General features: G+C 35.0%; 3 protein-coding genes across 7 annotated transcripts; 2 read left to right on the top strand and 1 right to left on the bottom strand.

The window, feature by feature from the left end:
* Positions 1–228: 228 nt before the first annotated feature.
* Positions 229–3,734, top strand: prdx1 (peroxiredoxin 1). 2 transcript variants are annotated; one of them, XM_051874462.1, is made up of 6 exons: positions 229–395; positions 1,137–1,248; positions 1,526–1,679; positions 2,417–2,539; positions 3,065–3,195; positions 3,354–3,734. In XM_051874462.1, exons 2-6 carry the CDS (start codon positions 1,143–1,145, stop codon positions 3,437–3,439), a joined length of 600 nt encoding a protein of 199 aa, XP_051730422.1. In that variant the 5' UTR covers positions 229–395; positions 1,137–1,142; the 3' UTR covers positions 3,440–3,734. The 2 variants fall into 2 exon arrangements, with proteins under 2 accessions (XP_051730422.1, XP_051730433.1); XM_051874473.1 differs by having other exon boundaries at positions 291–395; positions 1,140–1,248.
* A 217-nt stretch (positions 3,735–3,951) lies between these two features.
* Positions 3,952–9,963, top strand: zte38 (zebrafish testis-expressed 38). 3 transcript variants are annotated; one of them, XM_051874347.1, is made up of 12 exons: positions 3,952–4,217; positions 5,087–5,210; positions 5,285–5,348; positions 5,506–5,542; positions 5,639–5,659; positions 5,767–5,793; positions 7,744–7,811; positions 8,596–8,744; positions 9,086–9,324; positions 9,427–9,466; positions 9,564–9,607; positions 9,703–9,963. In XM_051874347.1, exons 1-12 carry the CDS (start codon positions 4,167–4,169, stop codon positions 9,754–9,756), a joined length of 918 nt encoding a protein of 305 aa, XP_051730307.1. In that variant the 5' UTR covers positions 3,952–4,166; the 3' UTR covers positions 9,757–9,963. The 3 variants fall into 3 exon arrangements, with proteins under 3 accessions (XP_051730307.1, XP_051730304.1, XP_051730295.1); XM_051874344.1 differs by having other exon boundaries at positions 9,427–9,607; XM_051874335.1 differs by having other exon boundaries at positions 9,427–9,963.
* Positions 9,964–10,083: 120 nt separating this feature from the next.
* Positions 10,084–18,376, bottom strand: aldh9a1b (aldehyde dehydrogenase 9 family, member A1b). 2 transcript variants are annotated; one of them, XM_051874314.1, is made up of 12 exons: positions 18,207–18,376; positions 17,701–17,909; positions 17,378–17,523; positions 17,138–17,267; positions 16,676–16,810; positions 14,738–14,958; positions 12,782–12,922; positions 11,738–11,926; positions 11,564–11,651; positions 11,289–11,430; positions 10,756–10,868; positions 10,084–10,650 (listed from the first exon to the last, which is right to left on the bottom strand). In XM_051874314.1, the coding sequence occupies exons 1-12, from the start codon at positions 18,254–18,256 to the stop codon at positions 10,556–10,558; spliced, it is 1,659 nt and encodes a 552-aa protein (XP_051730274.1). In that variant the 5' UTR covers positions 18,257–18,376; the 3' UTR covers positions 10,084–10,555. The 2 variants fall into 2 exon arrangements, with proteins under 2 accessions (XP_051730274.1, XP_051730284.1); XM_051874324.1 differs by having other exon boundaries at positions 14,738–14,934.
* Between the last annotated feature and the right edge of the window lie 1,772 nt (positions 18,377–20,148).

The following is a 20,148-nucleotide window of genomic DNA, read 5'->3' as shown; positions in this document are numbered from 1 at the left end:
TCCGATATGACTACAAATAGACTAAAATCACTGAAAGTAGATACAGTTTATGGTAATCGCTACACGTTCTATGGGTTGCTTACTGAAATTAATTAGCTATTTTCGTAGGAGTAAGTTTGCACTATATTAGTATTTGGCTAATAGGCCTATATATAACACTGAATTTAGAAACAGCACATCGCATGTATATATGCATGTGTTCAGCACAGAAAATGTGCAAAGTCATGCTGGCATAAACATTTCTCAGTGGTCACTCCACGGAGCATTACTTCTAGAGACGGTGGATCTCACGGAGTATCGCGATACTTGAGCAGAACCTATTTAAACACCAACCACTGCCGTGAATTCACACTCATTCATTAACTGAGACGCTCGGATTGTGGAGACAGTTGAAGGTATGAAATACTCTGTTAAAACTTTTATTTTCTTTCCAGTGAAAATGCGTTTTATGAAAAGTAATCGTACACATTCTATCCTCTTGTTTTACAATGTGAATTTCCTGTGTTTTCGTGACTGCTTTTGGTGCGAGAGTTTCGTTTTCTGTAATCTGTATATTTATGATGTCTTTATACACGTTTGAATTAATAATGTATTGTGAAATTGTTCCAGTGTGAACTTACTTGTAAGGCGCCTACCTGTTGCACTTCGATGCATGGAAAGTGCTTTCAAGTTTCACTACTTTTATTTTACGTAAATGCGTAATGCTTCTGATTTGCAATAAGGCCATATCTTAATGTTAGAAAACTGCGTTATATAAAATTATTATAATGCTGAATTTGTATACAAGGTTAGGGTTACGTCAAATAACTTTCTTATTATACTTATTAGTACGTGTTGCAAACTGAGGAAATATTGAAATAACGAGTGAAAGGAAATTACTTCCTAAGAGGACTAACTGACATATTCTATTCTATTCTATTCTATTCTATTCTATTCCTAACAAGAAATTAATCATATAGTTAGTATTTTGCATATATTATTTTTGATGTGTATGCTCTTTATACTGCTAAAGTTTTTCCTTTCTGAAATGTGGCATTAAAGTAACTTTTTTTTTTTTTTTCTACAAACGGATTTCCTGTTATTTCTTTTTTTTTATATTGTTTTTCATGAAACACATTTTCTTTTCTTGAACCTAGAAGAAAATGGCAGCTGGAAAAGCACATATTGGCAAACCTGCTCCAGACTTCACAGCCAAAGCTGTGATGCCAGATGGACAGTTTAAAGATCTCAGCTTGTCTGAATACAAAGGTATGATTTTAACATTAGTGCAGTAAAGAAGATACAAGCATAATGTCCTGTAATATGTGATACATAAAAAGTATTTAACTGTAAACATTATGTATGTTATTTGTAAAAAAAAATAAAAATAATAATAATTAAAAAAAAACCTCAAGGAAGCATTACCAGGAAATTCATGGGTGTGACTTTGGATCACACAAATATTTTGTTAGCGATAGTACACATTGTGTAAGTGTCCTTGTGCACTTGTGACAACTGACAAATGCTTTATTGCTCTTGTTTCTAGGGAAATATGTTGTATTATTCTTCTATCCATTGGATTTCACCTTTGTTTGCCCCACTGAGATCATCGCCTTCAGTGATGCTGTTGAGGAGTTCAGAAAAATCAACTGTGAGGTCATTGGTGCCTCTGTTGATTCTCACTTCTGTCATCTTGCCTGGTGAGCGATAAAGATGAAGAAAAAATGTCAAACTTTAAAGGGGCCATTTTATACTTTTTTGGGGGGGGGGGGTTACAAAAATCACCCTCTCTCAGACCCTTAAAACGGTCTGTTATATGCTGTTGCACTTTTAAGAAACGCCCCCATAGCATGTGAAATGAACAACAGTTCTCATAACCAGGACTCTAGTTTTAGGCACAAAGTGACCTAGTTCACAGATATGTGTTTCTGTGCGTCAGTTTGTCCACATCTCTAATACAGGATCTGTAAAAAAAATACTAGCACACATACACAGATACATAGCTTCTTCAATATTGAAGTTGGCTGAAAAGGACACTTTGCCAAAACATAATAACATGTTCTCAACACTCACAGTAAGAAGTACAGACACTCTTGTGACTGAAGATGGAAAAGAAAAATAAATGCTTTAACATACGCTGAAGAAGTCATTCAGAGCATTTAATATTTAGAAGGATAAATATCGGTTAATAACTTGGATATAAATCACTCAAAAGATATATATTGAAATGGAAGTAGATTCCAGAATCCACCACCTTCACTGTCAAATAAACCTCTAAAATGTGTTATACTACTCTTTAAAGTGAAAGTTATTCTGTGCCTAAAAACCACCTTGTCTTTAGACGTTTTAAAGTGCTAACCTATTGTGCAGACAGAGTTGTTCAATATTCATGAACTTACCAATGAATGACAACGTTTTACCTGTGTGATCATAACAGGATAAACACACCTCGGAAACAAGGTGGTTTAGGCCATATGAAGGTCCCTCTGGTGGCAGATTCCCTCCGCTCCATATCTCAAGACTATGGCGTACTGAAGGAAGATGAGGGTATTGCATACAGGTATGGATGGATTACCTAAATCCAACAAAATATTTTTGAAAAGTACCATATACACTACCATTTAAAAGCTTTGAAAGAAATTAATACTTTAGCATTCAGCAAGGATGCATTAAATCGATCAAAAGTGACAGTAAAGACATAATATTATTATAATATTACAACAGATTTCCGTTTCAAATAAATGCTGTTCTTTCTATTCATCATTGATTCTTGAAAATAAACGCATCACAGTTAGAATGATTTCTGAAGGATCATGTGACACTGACTTGAGTAATGATGAGTAATGATCGAAACTAATTACTTTTTAAAGTATATTCAAGTAGAAAACAGTTATTGTGAAGTGTAATAATATTTCACAGTATTGCTGTTTAAATGCAGCCTTGGTGAGCATACTTTTGAACGGTAGTGTTTCTTTTTACTACTTTGTCTTGATGGGACTACTTTTGTCACACAAGATTAGAATAAAATAATTAAGATCTCTCTCTATATATTGCTATTAACTTATTTAAATTTTCTCTAACTTAGAGGTCTTTTCATCATTGATGACAAAGGCATTCTGAGGCAGATAACCATCAATGACCTGCCAGTGGGCCGCTCCATCGATGAAACCCTGCGCTTGGTGCAGGCCTTTCAGTTCACCGACAAACATGGAGAAGGTACAGCAAATTTACTTGACTTGGGACTGGCAGTACTTCTTGATTTTACATACAATTCCCTTCATACAGTACAGTGTGAAATGTGTTTCTGTTTTTAAAACTAAATCTGTAATATTTTATATAAATTTGCCTTTTGTTGTCACTTACTTTTTCCCTAGTTTGCCCAGCCGGATGGAAGCCCGGAAAAGACACAATTAAGCCCGACGTCCAGCAGAGCAAAGACTACTTCTCCAAACAACACTAAAAAACACACAAGACTGTGCAGCATAGTGTAACAAGACAGCAGTAGCATGAAGTACTGTTACTGGTTAGCCTAGCACATCCATTTAAGAGTGGTAATTATTATTTATAGTGATATATATTATGACAAGTTGGAGGACCAAAGTGTGTCATACTCAAAACTACCTGAAATGTATTGTAACATTTAAGTTAGTATGTGTAACGTGTCTTACCATCCTTTATGTTGTGAAAACAGATGTGCTGATTGTATTGTCAACAAAATTTTGCATTTCAAACAATAAACCATTTTTAACAATGAACAGTTTTGTTTTTTTACTTAAATGACGATTATTTTATTGTATATTTTAATGAGTTTAGTAGGCTAAATAAATATGTAGTACTTAATAAATATTAGTAAACATATTAATCAAATCATTGTCTGTTAACACTGGATGTGTTGCCTCCCTCGGCGCTCTGTGTTTACCGCCAAATGCGCGTGATCGGTGACAGGTGTCTCTCGCGCGCATTCTCCGATTTGTCACGGTCAGCGGTTTTACCTTAAAAAGTTATCGCTATATTCTTCGTACGGTATTTAATAATACATGATAAAATTTATCAAATAACACGTTGTCTTACATAAACATCGATAGATTAATTCAATTATTAACGTGTTGATTTATTTATTGATGCCATAATAGCTTTTGAGGAGATCATTTGAGTGTGAGGAAGCTAACATTAAAGTTAGCTCAAGCATGACAACCAGACAGAAGAAACTAACTCAAGACAAACAGGTGATTGCTGAGGTAAGATACTAAATGAATGACGTTTACAGTGTGAACGTAAATAAAATATACCCTTACAAAAATATACCATGCTTCCAAATAAGGAGCTTGATTAAAACGGAAGTAGTTTGTCGTTTTACTATTGTAAAATCATAGTACATTAATTTGAGGTCTGCTTCAGTCATTATAAGTAGCTGTCAGAATCATAATTTCTTTTATTTATTTATTATTATTATTAATATTAATGACAATGCTCGCTAATGCAGTTACCACAGTTTTACTGTAAACAATCCCTGAGGTAGGCTATCAGGAAGTTTGGTTAAAGACAAAATGGTGATTTTCTTTAATAAATAGCAGGTCATATAGTATATATTAAATATTGCTAAGCTAATAACAAAATATTATTGTAATATTTCAGTTATAATGTTTTAAGACCCATTATTAGTGCTTTGAATTTCAGTCCTTTTCACTGACAGCTTGTCAGCGTAAATACAGTATTGCCGTAAACTGTGATGGTTGAAATATATGTTATACTCTATATTCCTGTACATGAAGATTAATTGATGTTTAGTATGTATTTGATATAGGTTCTCAGTTATCACAGTTTATCATAAGTATCATAGTCATGTTTGACAGTGAATTGTCATTTGAAAGTCACAATTTAATTTTTTGAAGTTCTCCAAAGCATTCATGAATTACAACTATTTAAGTTTGGTTTCTGCATTTTCACATCTATGCTTAAAAAGGTCCCAAAACTATAATTCTATTAGATTCCTGTGTCATTTGTGAACATTTGTACACGTTATGTACAGTACGTGGATATGGATTTCAAGGCTCTGTTCTTTGTAAAGCTGTGTTGTGAATTGATCTGAACCAGTGTATTTCATCAGGCGCTGGATACTGAGGCTCAGTCACTGGTGTTTGTCAAGCGCATGGTGGTTATAGCTGTCTCCTCCATCACCTATCTGCGTGGGATATTTCCTGAGGACTCCTACAGATCCAGATACCTGGAAGGTATAAATATAAACACTGGTTTATTAAAATATCTCATACAATCAGTTTGTTCATCAATGAATGTTGTTCTTCAGATTTGTGTATCAAAGTCCTCAAACAGGATTGCTCTTGCCCTGGAGCCCGCAAACTCATCAAATGGTAATATGTTGCATATATTGTATTTGTACAATGAATTGCGATGTTTGTTTATTTGAATGTATACGTATGTGAAAGTATATTTGTAATGATTCATTGAAGTGTAAAAAATGCTAAGATGCTATAAAAAGTAATTATAACCATACTTCTGTCCTCCAAGGCTGATGGGATGTTTTGATGCTTTGGAGAAGAGATATGTAAGTCAAAAGCACATATTTAAATATAAATCTATCTTTCTATTATTTTTTTTATACATTTTTTGTCACTGCATTAATCTACTTTATTTTCTGCAGCTTCAAATGGTGGTCATTGGGGTCAGTAAATGTGTGTTTTTATTTATACAATAATTTCTAAAGAAATGCACATTATATAAATTAACTGTTTTTTTTGTTTGTTTTGTTTTTTTAATTATTATTCACAGGTACACACAAGCCCAGATGACAGTAATGTAAGTTCCAAGATTTAGTCTTCCATGGAGTTTTTAGATCAGGGTTTTTTTATGGACCCCCAAATATACTTTCATGTTCAAGACTATTTATGCTGTTGAGATACTGTGTAAGTGGAATTCCAAAATCAAATAATTGGCTTTTATATTTTTATTATACTAAAGCCAAATTCTAAATCATATTTATTTTCTATTGAAATTGACCTTTAAGTTTTTAAGTAATATTTTCAGTTTTGTGGAGCACAGAAGTATAAGTTGAGACGTGGATCTAAACGCAAGCTGTATATTTATTTAAAGAAAAACTAAGAACAGGAATATAGACACAAGAGAGTAATGCACAACTAAACAAGACACAGGTGAACATAATCAGAAACCATGATAACTAATAGAAAGATACGTTTTCACAACAATGTACTAAAAACATTAGTGTTTTTCACGTACAGATGACAACGTTGTCAAAACGATCCCTGCTCACCCTTATCTGCGAAAACGGCTAAAAACGTTGGATTATGCTGTCAGGCCAGTAGTTTGCGATGTCACTTTTTAAAGAAAAACTATGCGCCTATAGACTGAACATGTAATATGCACGCGCATGTCGTCATCGTTTTCACAAATGTACATTTTTGTAGTTTACACAGAGATGATAACGGTATCATTTTCAAAAATTTGCACTTTCAAAATGTGCGTTTTCAGGCCCCCAAAACGCTGTTGACGTGTAAATGAACGGTCAAAACACATAAAAAGTTTTCTGACATGGTTTCGTGTAAACAGAACAAAAAAACACTGAATACCTGTAACAATTCCAAAGCAATAAAGGTGACAGTGGTGAGGAGAAACTCAGCACTGAAAGATTTTTAATTTTTGTATGTATGTCACAAGGAAAGAGAGATGAATGCTATAAAATATTATATGCAGATTTGTTTTTTAGGACTGTCAGTGGAATAAAATGATTGCAATTAATCTCATAAAAATCTTAAGTGGAATAAAATATCGAATTTAGCAAATGTGTTTATTGTTGCATTGCACATAATGTGTTATTATCTAACAGTACCTTTTTCCCAGCACTATAGAGCTTCGATGCGTCTGAAATTGCGTACTGTCTGAGTAGGTACTACATTTGAGTTTGAACTTTCTGACCGTTAGTATGAATGTATAGTATGTATAGTCTATATAGTATGAACGTGGGTAGTATGAATGTAATCCGGATGTACTACGTCCGCCATGTTGTCATTATCACGTGACCTAACAGCGTCAGTTACGTCGCTTCACCTCCATTCATAAATCCTCTCCCGTGGACTCATGGGATAAAGTGTCCGTCGGATGCGCACTTCAGAATCTCGCCGGAAATAGTAGGTCATCCGGGGAATTTTTGCCTACTGTTTTTCGAATACTATGAATACAGACATACTACTCTGTTGGCTGTTACATGTAGAATGTACATAGTACATATAGTGTAGTATGTACATAGTACTATGTAGTATGTACATAGTACATACTACATAGTAGAGAAGTATTAGATTTTGGACACAGTGCTTATGTAGCCCCGCCCCTTTTCAGCGCTGTGCTCGTTATGTTCTGTCTTCCGGTTTGTATTTCCACAGCATGAAGGTAAGATCTTACGGATTCATGAATGAACCACTTGTTTTAAAATCTTCCCAGTCTACTGACATTTATTATGACATCCGCTTCAAACATTACATTGCTCATGATAACGTTCATTAACTCTACAATAACTAAATCCATCAGCTAATTACTCTTCAGCAGCGATGCCATAGAAATATACAGAGCTAACACAAAAATGGAAGTTCAAAGACAAAATTCTAAAGATGGCTGTGCGCTTGTTTCTCTGGCGCATAAGGTCTATATATTTTCAGAATAAAAAAAAAAATGTGAACACCAATATGACTTTCCTAAACCTGCTGTTTTGTCTCTTGTGTGTGTCTGTTGTCTCAGCATGTCATTGAGTCCTATCAGTTTAAGTTCAGATACTCAGAGTGTGGACCACAGATGGACATCCTGAGGTATAGTATTGTACATTGCTCAAGTGTTGAGAGTGAAATACAGTATCTGTAAAACTGGATTTTCTGTAGTTTGCTCTTCCTGTATGTCCTCAGTTGATGGACTGAATCCATCAACAGTTGAATACATAACAATCATCCTGTACACTACCGTTCAAAAGTTTGGGGTTAGTGAAATTTTCTTTTAAGATAAATTAGTTTTAGACATTAAATTGATCAAAAGTGACAGTAAATACATGTATAATGTTACAAAAGATTTCTATTTCAAATAAATGCTGTTCTTGCCGAACTTCCTGTTCAGCAAGGAATCCTAGGAAAAAAAGTATCAGTTTTCACAAAAATATTACTATTAAAGCAGCACAGCTGTTTTTAACATTGATATAATAATAAAAGTTTCTTGAGGACCAAATCAGCATATTAGAATGATTTCTGAAGGATCATGACTGGAGTAATGGCTGCTGAAAGTTTAGTTTTATCATCACAGGAATAAATTACATTTGAAAATATATTCAAATATAAAACAGTTATTTTAAATTATAATAATATTTCGCAATATTTTTTGTTACTGTTTTATACCTGATACTGTATTTCAAATAAATGCAGCCTTAATGAGCATAAGAAACTTCAAAAACTTTAAAAATCTTACTGACCCCAAACTTTTGAATAGTAGTGGACATAGTTTTGGACAGTATGTTGCCAATTTAGTGTACATTCATGTCAAAAAAAGAAAAAACTATTGAAATGTCCCTTCATTCAAACTAGTCCTCACCTCTTTTCTTCATTTCAGTAATGTGAATGGGGACCTGAGAGTGACCGTAGAGGACACTAAGAAAGCTTCAACGCTCCTGATCAGAAAACTGTTCCTCCTCATGCAGAATCTAGAAGCTCTGCCCACTGCCGTTTACCTCACTATGAAACTCTACTACTATGATGATGGTACAATATATCCTTCTTCAGTATGAGGAGAGAGGTTACACTTTATTTTACAGTACGTGTACTTACAGTGTACTTACCAAAGAAAGCACTGGTATTATAAGGTAACTACAAGGGTTAAGGTTAGATTTAGTGGTAGGTTAAGGGTTAGTACATAGTTATTGTAATTGCTATTAATAAGTACATAGTATGTACATGCAGGACTGTAAAATAAAGTGCTACCAGGAGAGAAGTGGATAAGAATGATTATGTTTTTTGGGATCAAATGAACATGCTCAGTGAAATATCAATGCAACAGGGAATCTATAAATGACTGGTGTGCTTTTGTCTCCTTGCAACTTTAGTCACTCCACCTGAATACGAGCCACCAGGATTCAAGGCAGGTGTAAATGAAAGTCTGTGGTTCGAGGGAAGTGCAGTGCACTTCAGAGTGGGCGAACTGCAGTCTCGCTTCCACACCATGAAGTTGCGTGTGACGGCAGCACAGAGCCGTCTTGGGAAGCTGCAGGAGGGGGGCCAGTTGAGTGAGAACGACACGGAGATGGAGACACCCTCTCTCTCTCAAATCAGAGCAGCAGAAACGGTGCAAAGCAGATGGATCTTAATGAAAGATGTTATACTGAATAAGCTTTGATATGTGTTCACCTGACTGGATTCAGATTCTGAAACATTTCTCTTGTGACAGGTGACCAGAAACTGTGACCAGGACCTGCCATCTGAAGATGGTAAGTATCTAAAACAGAGTTGTTGTTTTTTTGTTTTTTTTTCAGAAGGTCTGGTCTGCTTTGAAGAGTGTTTACTGAATATCTTGACCTTTTGCAGAATCTCTTGCACAGTTTAAACAGCCCAAAAAAGCTATAGCAAAGGTAAGCCATTTATGATTTATTTTTTTATGGAGATAAAACTGTTTTTTCTAAATTAAAAACACATTTTGATGCTTTTTCATTATACATTTGCACAGAGGAAATGTGTGAGAAGCAAACTTCCAAGGAGGAAAAAGAAGAAATGCTTTTAAAACCCATAAGAAGTTCACATCAGACACACATGTTTTTAAAAGAGTTTTTTGGCCAATATTTTTGATTCAAATATAGTAAAAATGGCTTTTTACCAGGTAGAAGTTTGAAAAGTTTTGACTAGGTAATCAGTTCTGGTGAATTTATCCTCATATTTTAGGAGAATTTATAACTTATTTATAATTTATAATGAGGTGACTTCCTGTTTGGAGTTGATAAAGAAGGACCGAGATATTTATTCGCTGAATGTAGAAACAATGTTAAATGTATGATACATCAGCTGTATGTACAAGAGTATGTACATAAATTAAACAATACTTCAGACTACGTTCTTTATGCACAAGCTCCTTTATTACAATTATGTACCGCCTTTTGCACTTAATTTAAAAAATATTACCATGCATAGTGTTTCCTTGAGCAAATTAATAGGTAAAGCATATATTCACAGCAGCATGAGCGATATCTGATACACAGGTACATTACATTACAGTCACAGTATAGCTAATTAACAATCAAATACAATGACAGTTTCTTTAAAATAAACGCAGTTTACACTCTCTTACGCTCATTAAGAATTGTACCATTCTACAGTACAGGCACTTGATTGTGAAATATTCACAGGCAGCTGCCATTACTTGACAGAAATTATGTTAGCAGGCTAAACATGGTCCATTAGTGGTGAACATTAATACATTTCAGTAACTGCGTGTCAAGTCATTAGGCTAAATGGTTAATCCCACATTGAGATCTTCCAGTAGGATCCAATCATTAATCTGAGACCAGAATACGTCTGGCTTGTGTTTAAAAGAGACTATCCACATCACCCATCTCCACCACCACAGTCTTCAACTGAGAGTAAAATTCAATGGTCACCTGGCCATTTTCTCTTCCAATACCTGAAATCAAAGATAGAAGGTTGTGTTTAACTTCAGGACAGAGAGTGTTTATAGAGGCAAACACGCTAATAAAAAAATGTTTGGTAACTCCTATTGTAACTCCACCTGAGGCCTTGTATCCTCCAAATGGCACCTCCACAGGGGTGATATTGTAATTATTGATGAAGCAAGATCCAGCCTGCAGGTTTTCTATAACTCGATGTGCTCTCTTGACATCTCTAGCGAGTCACAAACAGACAGGAAAGGAAAATATGAGCAAACAGGAAAGCCCCAGTCTAGCTTTGTTAACTTACATAAACCTCAATCAATCAGACATACTACTGTTCAAAAGTTTGTAGTCTGTAAAAATATTTTATTAATACTTACTTATTCAGCAAAGACACATTAAATTGATCAAATACAACAGACATTTATAGTGTTACAAAAGATTTCTATTTCAAATAATGCTTTTCATTTGAACTTTTTATTCATCAAGAATCCTGAAAATAATGTATCATGTATCATATTATATTTTTACTGTATTTTGGATCAAATAAATGCAGATTTTGAGTACTAGACACTTCTCATAAAAACTTTTTAAAAATCTTACTGACCCCAAATGTTCGTACTGTAGTGTATAAAACTAATTTTCACTTTACTTAGTAAAGACCCCTGCAGCCAGACCCAGAGAGCTGTCATTGGCTCTCCGAAGAACCTCGTCCTCAGTGTCAAAGGGCAGTACTGACATCACAGGCCCAAAGATTTCCTCTTTGACACACGTCATGTCATCTGTGCAGCCATCTGAAAACAAGACGTGAATGAACACAGAAAACAGACCGATTTAAGGAAATGAACAGAATGAAAAATAGACCATTGAATGTTTCCAAAACACATGAACTCAAAACATCAGCTGCCAACTGTTTTTCTAACTCACCAAGCACACATGGTGTCATGTAGTATCCATCTTTTAGTTTAGGATCTGTTGGGATGAAGGGCTCCCCTCCACAGAGCACTCTGGCTCCCTGTCAAGAAAAAAGGAACTACATTACCAACCCATGTAATATAGTAAACAACACAATCATGCTACTAATTTCTATACTGAATATACCTCTTTCTTAGCTTGGTTCACATATCCCAGCACCTTGTCCAGGTGTGGTTTGCTGACCAGGGCTCCCATACGAGTCTCCTCCAACAGAGGGTCTCCTATCAGAATGGCTTTAGTTCTCCTGACCACCTCTTTCAAGAACTGAGGAACAATTGACCTTTGCACAAAAACTCTGGTGCCGTTACTGCACACCTACATGTGGGAAATATTAAAAAAAAAAAAAAAAAAAAAATACACAACATAAACTGTACACTAGCATTTAAAAAATTGTGGTCAGAAATTAATACTTTTATTCAGCAAGGATGCATTAAGTTGATCAAAAATGACAAAAGATTTTTGTTTCAAATAAATGCTGTTCTTTTGAACTTTATATTCAGTCAAAGAATCCTGAAAAAAGAATCACGGTTTCCAAAAATATATCAAGCAGCACAATTGATTTCAACATTGAGAATAATAAGAATGTTTCTTGAGCAGCAAATCATCATAGAATGATTTTGGAAGGATCATGTGACACTGAAGAGTGGAGTAATGATGCTGAAAATGTATCTTTACATCACAGGAATAAATTATGTTTTAAAATATAGTTAAATAGAACACAGTTATTTTAAATTGAAATAATATTGTTTGAAATAATGTTTTTACTGTATCTTTGATCAAGTATATGCAGCCTTGGTGAGCATTTAAAAAAAAAAAAAAAAAAAAAAAAATCTTACAGACCCTAAAATTTTTAACAGTAGAGTATTTTCTATTTTTCATCTCTGAAAGGCCTTTGATTTATTTATACATATATATTTTAGAGTGAACATTTTTAATCAGACATTATAGCTTATAATATTGTGTAAACTAAAATACTGTATAAACCAATATTACTGTAATAAATATTGCATAATTATATGTTATAATATTGTATAAATGTTGTCTAAAGCAGTTGTGTAGTTGGTCTGTATATCAGCATGGCTGTGATCACCTGTGACATTATGTTTTATATGAACCAGAGAGGAAAAATTATGCAAGTTCAAACTTTGACTTGACCTTTCAATACAGTACCTGGCCTTGAGACAAGAAGTTGGCCATGAGTGCTCCTCTAACTGCGTTTTCTAGGTCAGTGTCCTCAAAGATGATCAGAGGAGATTTACCACCAAGCTCCAGTGTCACTGGCTTGACCCCTCGGGAGGCCATTTCCATTATCTGTTGGGCCAAAACATGCATTTAAACACAGGAAGTGCATTCCAGGATAGTATCCATTACTAGTACTACTACTATTAAAGGGTTAGTTCACCCAAAAATGAAAATAATGTCATTTATTACTCACCCTCATGTCGTTCCACACCTGTAAGACCTTTGTTAATCTTCGGAACACAAATTAAGATATTTTTGTTGAAATCCGATGGCTCAGTGAGGCCTCCATAGCCAGCAATGATTTTCCTCTCTCAAGATCCATTAATGTACTAAAAACATATTTAAATCAGTTCATGTGAGTACAGTGGTTCAATATTAATATTATAAAGCGACGAGAATATTTTTGGTGCGCCAAAATAAATAAATAAATAACGACTTATATAGTGATGGCCGATTTCAAAATACTGCTTCAGGAAGCTTCGGAGCGTTATGAATCAGCGTATCGAATCATGATTTGGATCGCGTGTCAAACCGCCAAACTGCTGAAATCACGTGACTTTGGCGCTCCGAACTGCTGATTCGACATGCTGATTCATAATGCTCTGAAGCTTCCTGAAGCAGTATTTTGAAATCGGCCATCACTATATAAGTCGTTATTTTGTTTTTTTGGCGCACCAAAAATATTCTCATCGCTTTATAATATTAATATTGAACCACTGATTTTGATTTTAAATGCTGAAATTAACATTAAGATAAATAAATGCTGTCGAAGTAATGTTCATTCTTAGATCACGTTAACTAAAGTAGTTAACTAATGTTAACTAATGAAACCTTGTTGTAAAGTGTTACTGATATTTTAAGGAAATCTTATTTTAAAGAAGTCACAAAGCTGTCCATATTCCATATCAAATGAATCAAACCAATCAAAGTCTTGTGAAGAGATGCGCTCTTTATATGATAAACAGATTTAATTTAGTTTAGCTCTTATTGATTCTTGATTATTGATCAAGAGAGATACTGTTTTTCTTCTGCTCTTTGTTTATTAATAAAGCATGGGTGAGAGAAAGCAGCAGCAATGGCCAAATGCCCAGATACATATATAAGAAACAACTAATCCATTGAGTTGTTTTTTTAAAGTATTATATAAAAGTTATATTTGACTATGAAAAGGCTTTGAATAAAAGCCTCAGTTTTATCTGTTCATTATATAATGTGATTGTGTCTTTTTACAAGACTTGGAATAAACTGCTGAATTGATATGGATTACTTTCGCAATGCCATTATGACCTTCTTGGATCTTCCATCTTTGGTTACCTGGACTGTCAAATAAGACACATTATATCTTAATTTGTGTTTCGAAGATTTACCAAAGTCTTTAATGGTTTGGAATGACAAGAGAGTGAGTAACTGATATTTTCATTTTTGAGTGAACTAACCCTTTAAAGGCCGGAACACACCAAGCCGACGGTCGGCCGTCGGGCAGTTTTTGTTTGTCGGCCAACTACGTTTTCTCAGTGTGTTCTGCACCGTCGGCTGAAGTTGGTCCTCGTCGGCTTTTTTTTGGCCGATTCGAAATGTTGAATTGGCGTCGGAGCTCGTCGGTCCGTCGGGCCATCTGATCATTCTGATTGGCCGTTCAGCTACTGCCACCTGCTGGTACGGAAATGCATTTCATCTTGCGCAGGTGCAGAATGACATGCTACTTGGCCGTCGGGTGTCGAACGTCGGTTTGGTGTGTCAGGGCAACTTTGGACACAGACACTGCCGACGTGAGCCAACCCCGCAGTCTGCTTTCGTCGCCACTAGTTCGTCGGCGTCAGCTTGGTGTGTTCCGGCCTTAAGTCTGCAATAGCTACTGTATTATTACTGCTGGAGTCCTCTTACTTTCTTTCCTGTGGGCACACTTCCTGTGAAGGAGACTTTAGCCACAGATGGGTGATGACACAGAAGAGAACCCGTCTCTTCTCCACCTTGCACCACATTGAACAGCCCCTCAGGAGCTCCAGCCTGTGAATAAATCTCAGCCAGCAGCACTGCAGTCACGGGGGTCACCGGAGACGGCTTGAACACCATGGAGTTGCCTACGATTGAATCGGAATAGCAGACTGTAAATGGAGAATGTTAAGATAAAAATTTCAGGCACAGATCTAGGACAGAACGAACAAAGAGAGTATTAAACAAATACAGTTCAATAGCCTTCAACACGATAGAGAGTTTCACATTTTTATGTCTAGTGTGAATAACAGTGAACAATGAGGTAAGTATATGGAGACTCAACAGATTAGGGTCAAAGATTAGGTTTTATAATCCACCAGGTAAAAATTGTAAGGTTGTTAACTTTAACAGCTTTGAGGTATCGTTCATATCCGTGGCAGGACGTGTTATGTGACACAGTTTAATAGTCAAGTTTAGGGGGTTGTTCAAATCCCTAACCCCTAAGTTAGAGCAATACTGATTATTATTGCATATTGCATTATTATTATTTTGAACAATTCATGCATACATTTCATTTAAAAAATTTGATCTCATGCCTAAAATTTGATCTTATGCCCAGATCAAATGTCATGCCTAGATTTTCAAGTGAAACGACAGATGTCTCTCATAACGCATACCGGACTTCTCCCACCATTTAATCCTTTCTTACAATCAACTGCAAGCTCGCATTCAGATCTACCTCCATCCAATCAACACCTGATGGATAAAACCAAGTCCTGCAATCCATTTCACTCGGACGAAAAGTTCCTTATGTTACATTGTGACTTTAGGCAAGTATCATTAACAGCTTGTCTAAACTAGTGTGAGATACTATTTATTTATTTACATTTATTAAATTGGTAGAAACTTTTATCCAAAGTAACATACAAGTAGGGAATGGACAATATATTGGTACTATATCGGTTATCTGCCAAAATTAGATTTGTTTTTTTTTTATTTATTGGACAAAAAATCGTGCATGCTCATTTCCACAACTTTAACATTTAGATTATCTTTGCCGTCATCTACCACTCCAAGTTAAAGGGTTAGTTCACCCAAAAATGAAAATTATCCCATTATTTACTCACCCTCAAGCCATCCTAGGTATATATGACTTTATTCTTTCAGTCAAACACAATCAGAGTTACATTTAAAAATATACTGGCTCTTCCAAGCTTTATAATGGGAATGAATACTTACTGTGATTTTGAAGCCCATCCAAAAAGCACATTCATCCATCATAAAAGTAATCCATGTGACTTAAGGGGGTTAATAAAGGCATTCTGAATTGCTCCTAGTGATTATAGTCTGTAAAGTTATAAATATGGATATTTTTATTACAAAAACATTGCTTCGCTTCAGAAGGCCTTGTGTATGGATTACTTATATGATGGATGGATGCGCTTTTTTGGGCTTCAAAATCACAGTAACTATTCACTCCCATTATAAAGCTTGGAAGAGGCAGAATATTTTTTAATATAACTCTGATTGTGTTTGACTGAAAGAATAAAGTCATATACACCTAGGATGGCTTGAGGGTAAGTAACAAATCTTAAAAAAAAAAAAAAAAAAAAAATTGTTAAATGTAATCTTTAGCAAATGTGGTGGTGATGATACCTAAATTCATTTGTAGCATTTAAAACGGATTTATTTTATTATTGTTTTATATAATTTATTTAGAAAAACAAAATATAGAATTTCAACTTCCATTTATCAGCTATTGGCCATAATAACATTAACAACAAATTATTGGCTTATCGGTGGATCTCTACATTCAATATGTGTGATTTCAGGGAATCACTACGAAACTTTGCTAAGCCACACTTATATCATTTATATAACACATACCACAAGCGATGGCAGGGGCAGATTTCCAGGCTGCGATCTGGAAGGGATAGTTCCAGGCTCCTATTCCCACACACACACCCAGTGGCTCCCGACGTGTGTAGGCAAATGAACCTCCTGCTAGCTGAACATGCTGACCTGAGAAGGAATAGCTGTTAACCCATCTGTATAATCTCAATTTGGTTAACATAACTATCATTTAAATTCCACGTAAACTACCGGTCAAAAGTTTGGAATAACTATGATTTTTTAATGTTTTTGGACTTTTCGGCTGATCAAAAATACAGGAAATACCATAATATTGTGAAATATTATTTCAATTTAAAATTTCTATTTTAATATATTTTAAAATATAATTTATTCCTGTGATGCAAAGCTGAATTTTTAGCATCATTACTCCAGTCTTCAGTGTCACATGATCCTTCAGAAATCATTCAGCGGAGAATGATCAATAACAAAACTAACCTGAAAGGGTGGTGGCTTGTCCTGCAAAATACTCAATGCACAGTCTGGCTGAGTCCACATCTAAACGGGCTTCTGTGATGGACTTGCCATTGTTGACTACCTCTATCTCAGCAATCTCCTCTCTTCTCTTCTATTCTCAACAACAAAAATAACTGAAAAGATCAGACTCAAGACTTCTTGAATCAATGCAGCACTACTTTGTAATGTCTTAGGATGACGGATCAATGCATTCCGGTCTACCTCAATGAGTCTCGCCGCCTCTATCATGACTCTGGCTCTTTCCATGCCTGCCAGTTTACTCCACACTGTAAAAGCAGCACTGGCGCTCCTAACAGCTGCATCAACCTCTGTGGCTCCACAAGCTTGCAGCTGGCAAAGGACACGACCTGTGATACATTCATCAAGACATAATAGGATCAGAGATGGTAATGTTTATAATCATAGAACATGCTGTATCGAAAAAAATCAATGTAGAGGCATAGCCAGATGTGACTGTGATCATGTGATGGGGCAAAGTCTGATTGGTCAATGCCTATGGGGTGAAAGTTTTGTAAATACATTACCTGTTGCAGGCTCATATACAGGTTCGGATTTGGCTTTCACATCTTTGAGGTTGACTCGGCCACCACACCAGAAGTTGAGTGGATCTTTGATTTGAAGGGTTCCTGAGGATGAGCTCCTGGTCCCGGTGTAGTAAAGGGCCCCACGGAGACCTGGGGTCAGTACAGCCCTTAGCAGGACCATCTTCACTTGCCTACTGAACTTTGACCCCCTGGACGAGTGTCAACAAACGGGGTCTTTTCAGATATTGCACCAAAACATAGCATTACAACAATAAAATCCAACAGTAAAACATAAATTAGAAGAGATCTAGAGCTAGTCAAAAAGATCAAGCAAAAGTTAAAATTATTTGTATATATACAAGTTTGTGACTATCGCAATAAAAGTCGAAGGCAACAACATCAGCTGTCCGTTTAAATGCAACATAAAACAGAGCAAGCGTTATGCTAAGGCTTGAAAACAGAAACACTAGTAAGCAAAAGTTTAGCAGTGATAAACGTTCACTTACCTTCTGCTGCAGATCTGCTGAATATTACGGATCAGTCCAGGTCCAGCCATGTTCGTTCATTTTTAGGGCGGGGCTTAAGCGCGAGAACGACTTCTATTGGTTTGTTCTCGGTGATGTCATGTGACGGTTCCGCAAATAGAATTAAATGTAATTCTCTTTTGTTCAATAGAAAAAGAATCTATTATCCATCTGTTTTGTAATTGTATATACACAAAGATTTTTTGGGTGGATGTGGAAAATTTCATTAGAAGGAAAACAAATGTTATATTTAATTTAAATAATGTTGATATATGTATGTATTATTCCAATGAAAATAATATTTTTACTTTTATTGTACAACTTTTTATTATTTCGGGAAAATGTCATATACACATGAAAAAATGGTCAGGATCCTATTCATTTTCTTCAGGAGACTAAAGACTACTGCACCAGTTTGGAGAACATTATAAATAAAAAAGCAAGGAAGACTTGTCATATTTTTAAGGAATATGCAGATTTTTGATTAATGAATCAATGGATTGTACGGTCTGGTGTGTGTGTGTGTGTGTGTGTGTGTGTTAAAATGTACATTTCTGTATATTTCTCTGATTAATAAAAAAAAAAATTAATTCTCTTTCAGTAAACTATTTTGGCTTACTTTTACTGTTTTGGGGGAAATCTGTTTTCTGCTCACCTTTTGTAAATGATCTTCTTTTAATTTTTAATAACTTTCATTTGAATATACTGGGACATGTAGACAGACAGACAGACAGATAGATAGATAGATAGATAGATAGATAGATAGATAGATAGATAGATAGATAGATACATACATACATACATACATAGATACATACATGCATACATAGATACAGTTGCAAGAAAAAGTATGTGAACCACTTGCAGAATCTGTGAAAATGTTAATAATTTTAACAAAATAAGGGAGATAATACAAAATGCATGTTATTTTTTATTTAGTACTGTCCTGAGTAAGATATTTTACATAAAAGATGTTTACATATAATCCACAAGACAAAAAAAAAAAAAAAAAGCTGAATTTATTAAAATGACCCCAGGCTCAAATATTCACTGATGCTCCAGAAGAAAACATGATGCATTAATAGATGGGGGGGTGAAAACATTTGGAATTTGAAGATCAAGGGAAATTGTATTTAATTTGTCTTCTGGGAAACATGTAAGTATCTTCTGTTGCTTCTGAAGGGCAGTACTAAATGAAAAAAAAAAAAAAATGATATTCAAGCGAAATAAGAAAATTTTGGACCTCTTCAAAAGTTTTCACCCCTGACTCTTAATGCATTGTGTTTCCTTCTGAAGCATCAGTGAATGTTTGAACCTTTTTTATTAGTTGTGTTTGAGTCCCACAGTTGTCCTGAAAAGATGGATCTCAAAATCATTCAGTCACTGTTATAAAGGGTTCAAATATGCAAAACATGGTGGAAAACTGAAGAATTTTTGGGACCTGGAGATTTTTTCTGAAGAACAGAGCTCAGTTTAACTGCTCAGAATAAACAAGGGACTCATGAACAACCATCACAAAAAACAACAACAACAACAACAACAACAACAACAACAAAAAACAGTCGTAGATCATCCAGGTAACCACACACAGTATTAAGAAACAATGGTTCACAAACTTTTGAACTGGGTCATTTTAATAAATTCAGCTATTTTTTGTCTTATGGATTATATGTAAACATCTTTTATGTAAAATATCTTACTCAGGACAGTACTAAATAAAAAATAACATGCATTTTGTATTATCTCTCTTATTTTTATAATTTTGCACATTTTCACAGATTCTGCAAGTTGTTCACATACTTTTTCTTGCAACTGTACATACATACATAGGGTCTTTTTAATCTAAAATTTGATCCTTATGAAAAATAAGTGTAATTGAAATTACATGTCTAAACGGTATTAAACGGAAGAAGGAAGCTTGCAA

Source organism: Ctenopharyngodon idella, chromosome 2 (assembly GCF_019924925.1).
Source record: "Ctenopharyngodon idella isolate HZGC_01 chromosome 2, HZGC01, whole genome shotgun sequence".
Lineage (NCBI taxonomy): Eukaryota > Metazoa > Chordata > Actinopteri > Cypriniformes > Xenocyprididae > Ctenopharyngodon > Ctenopharyngodon idella.
The sequence above is the reverse complement of the archived record's forward strand: the minus strand, read 5'-3'. Positions and strand labels throughout refer to the sequence as shown.

Bases quoted from the DNA above. Each gene is read 5' to 3' on its own strand.
- prdx1 (XM_051874462.1), top strand. From the start codon at position 1,143: ATGGCAGCTGGAAAAGCACATATTGGCAAACCTGCTCCAGACTTCACA. The intron at 1,680-2,416 runs GTGAGCGATAAA...TGATCATAACAG, and splicing joins CACTTCTGTCATCTTGCCTG to GATAAACACACCTCGGAAAC. The intron at 3,196-3,353 runs GTACAGCAAATT...CTTTTTCCCTAG, and splicing joins CACCGACAAACATGGAGAAG to TTTGCCCAGCCGGATGGAAG.
- zte38 (XM_051874344.1), top strand. From the start codon at position 4,167: ATGACAACCAGACAGAAGAAACTAACTCAAGACAAACAGGTGATTGCT. The intron at 5,211-5,284 runs GTATAAATATAA...GTTGTTCTTCAG, and splicing joins CAGATCCAGATACCTGGAAG to ATTTGTGTATCAAAGTCCTC. The intron at 5,794-7,743 runs GTAAGTTCCAAG...CTGTTGTCTCAG, and splicing joins CAAGCCCAGATGACAGTAAT to CATGTCATTGAGTCCTATCA.
- aldh9a1b (XM_051874314.1), bottom strand. From the start codon at position 18,256: ATGGCTGGACCTGGACTGATCCGTAATATTCAGCAGATCTGCAGCAGA. The intron at 11,927-12,781 runs GTACTGTATTGA...TCCCACATGTAG, and splicing joins ACTTCTTGTCTCAAGGCCAG to GTGTGCAGTAACGGCACCAG. The intron at 10,869-11,288 runs GTAAAGTGAAAA...GTGACTCGCTAG, and splicing joins GCTGCAGGGGTCTTTACTAA to AGATGTCAAGAGAGCACATC.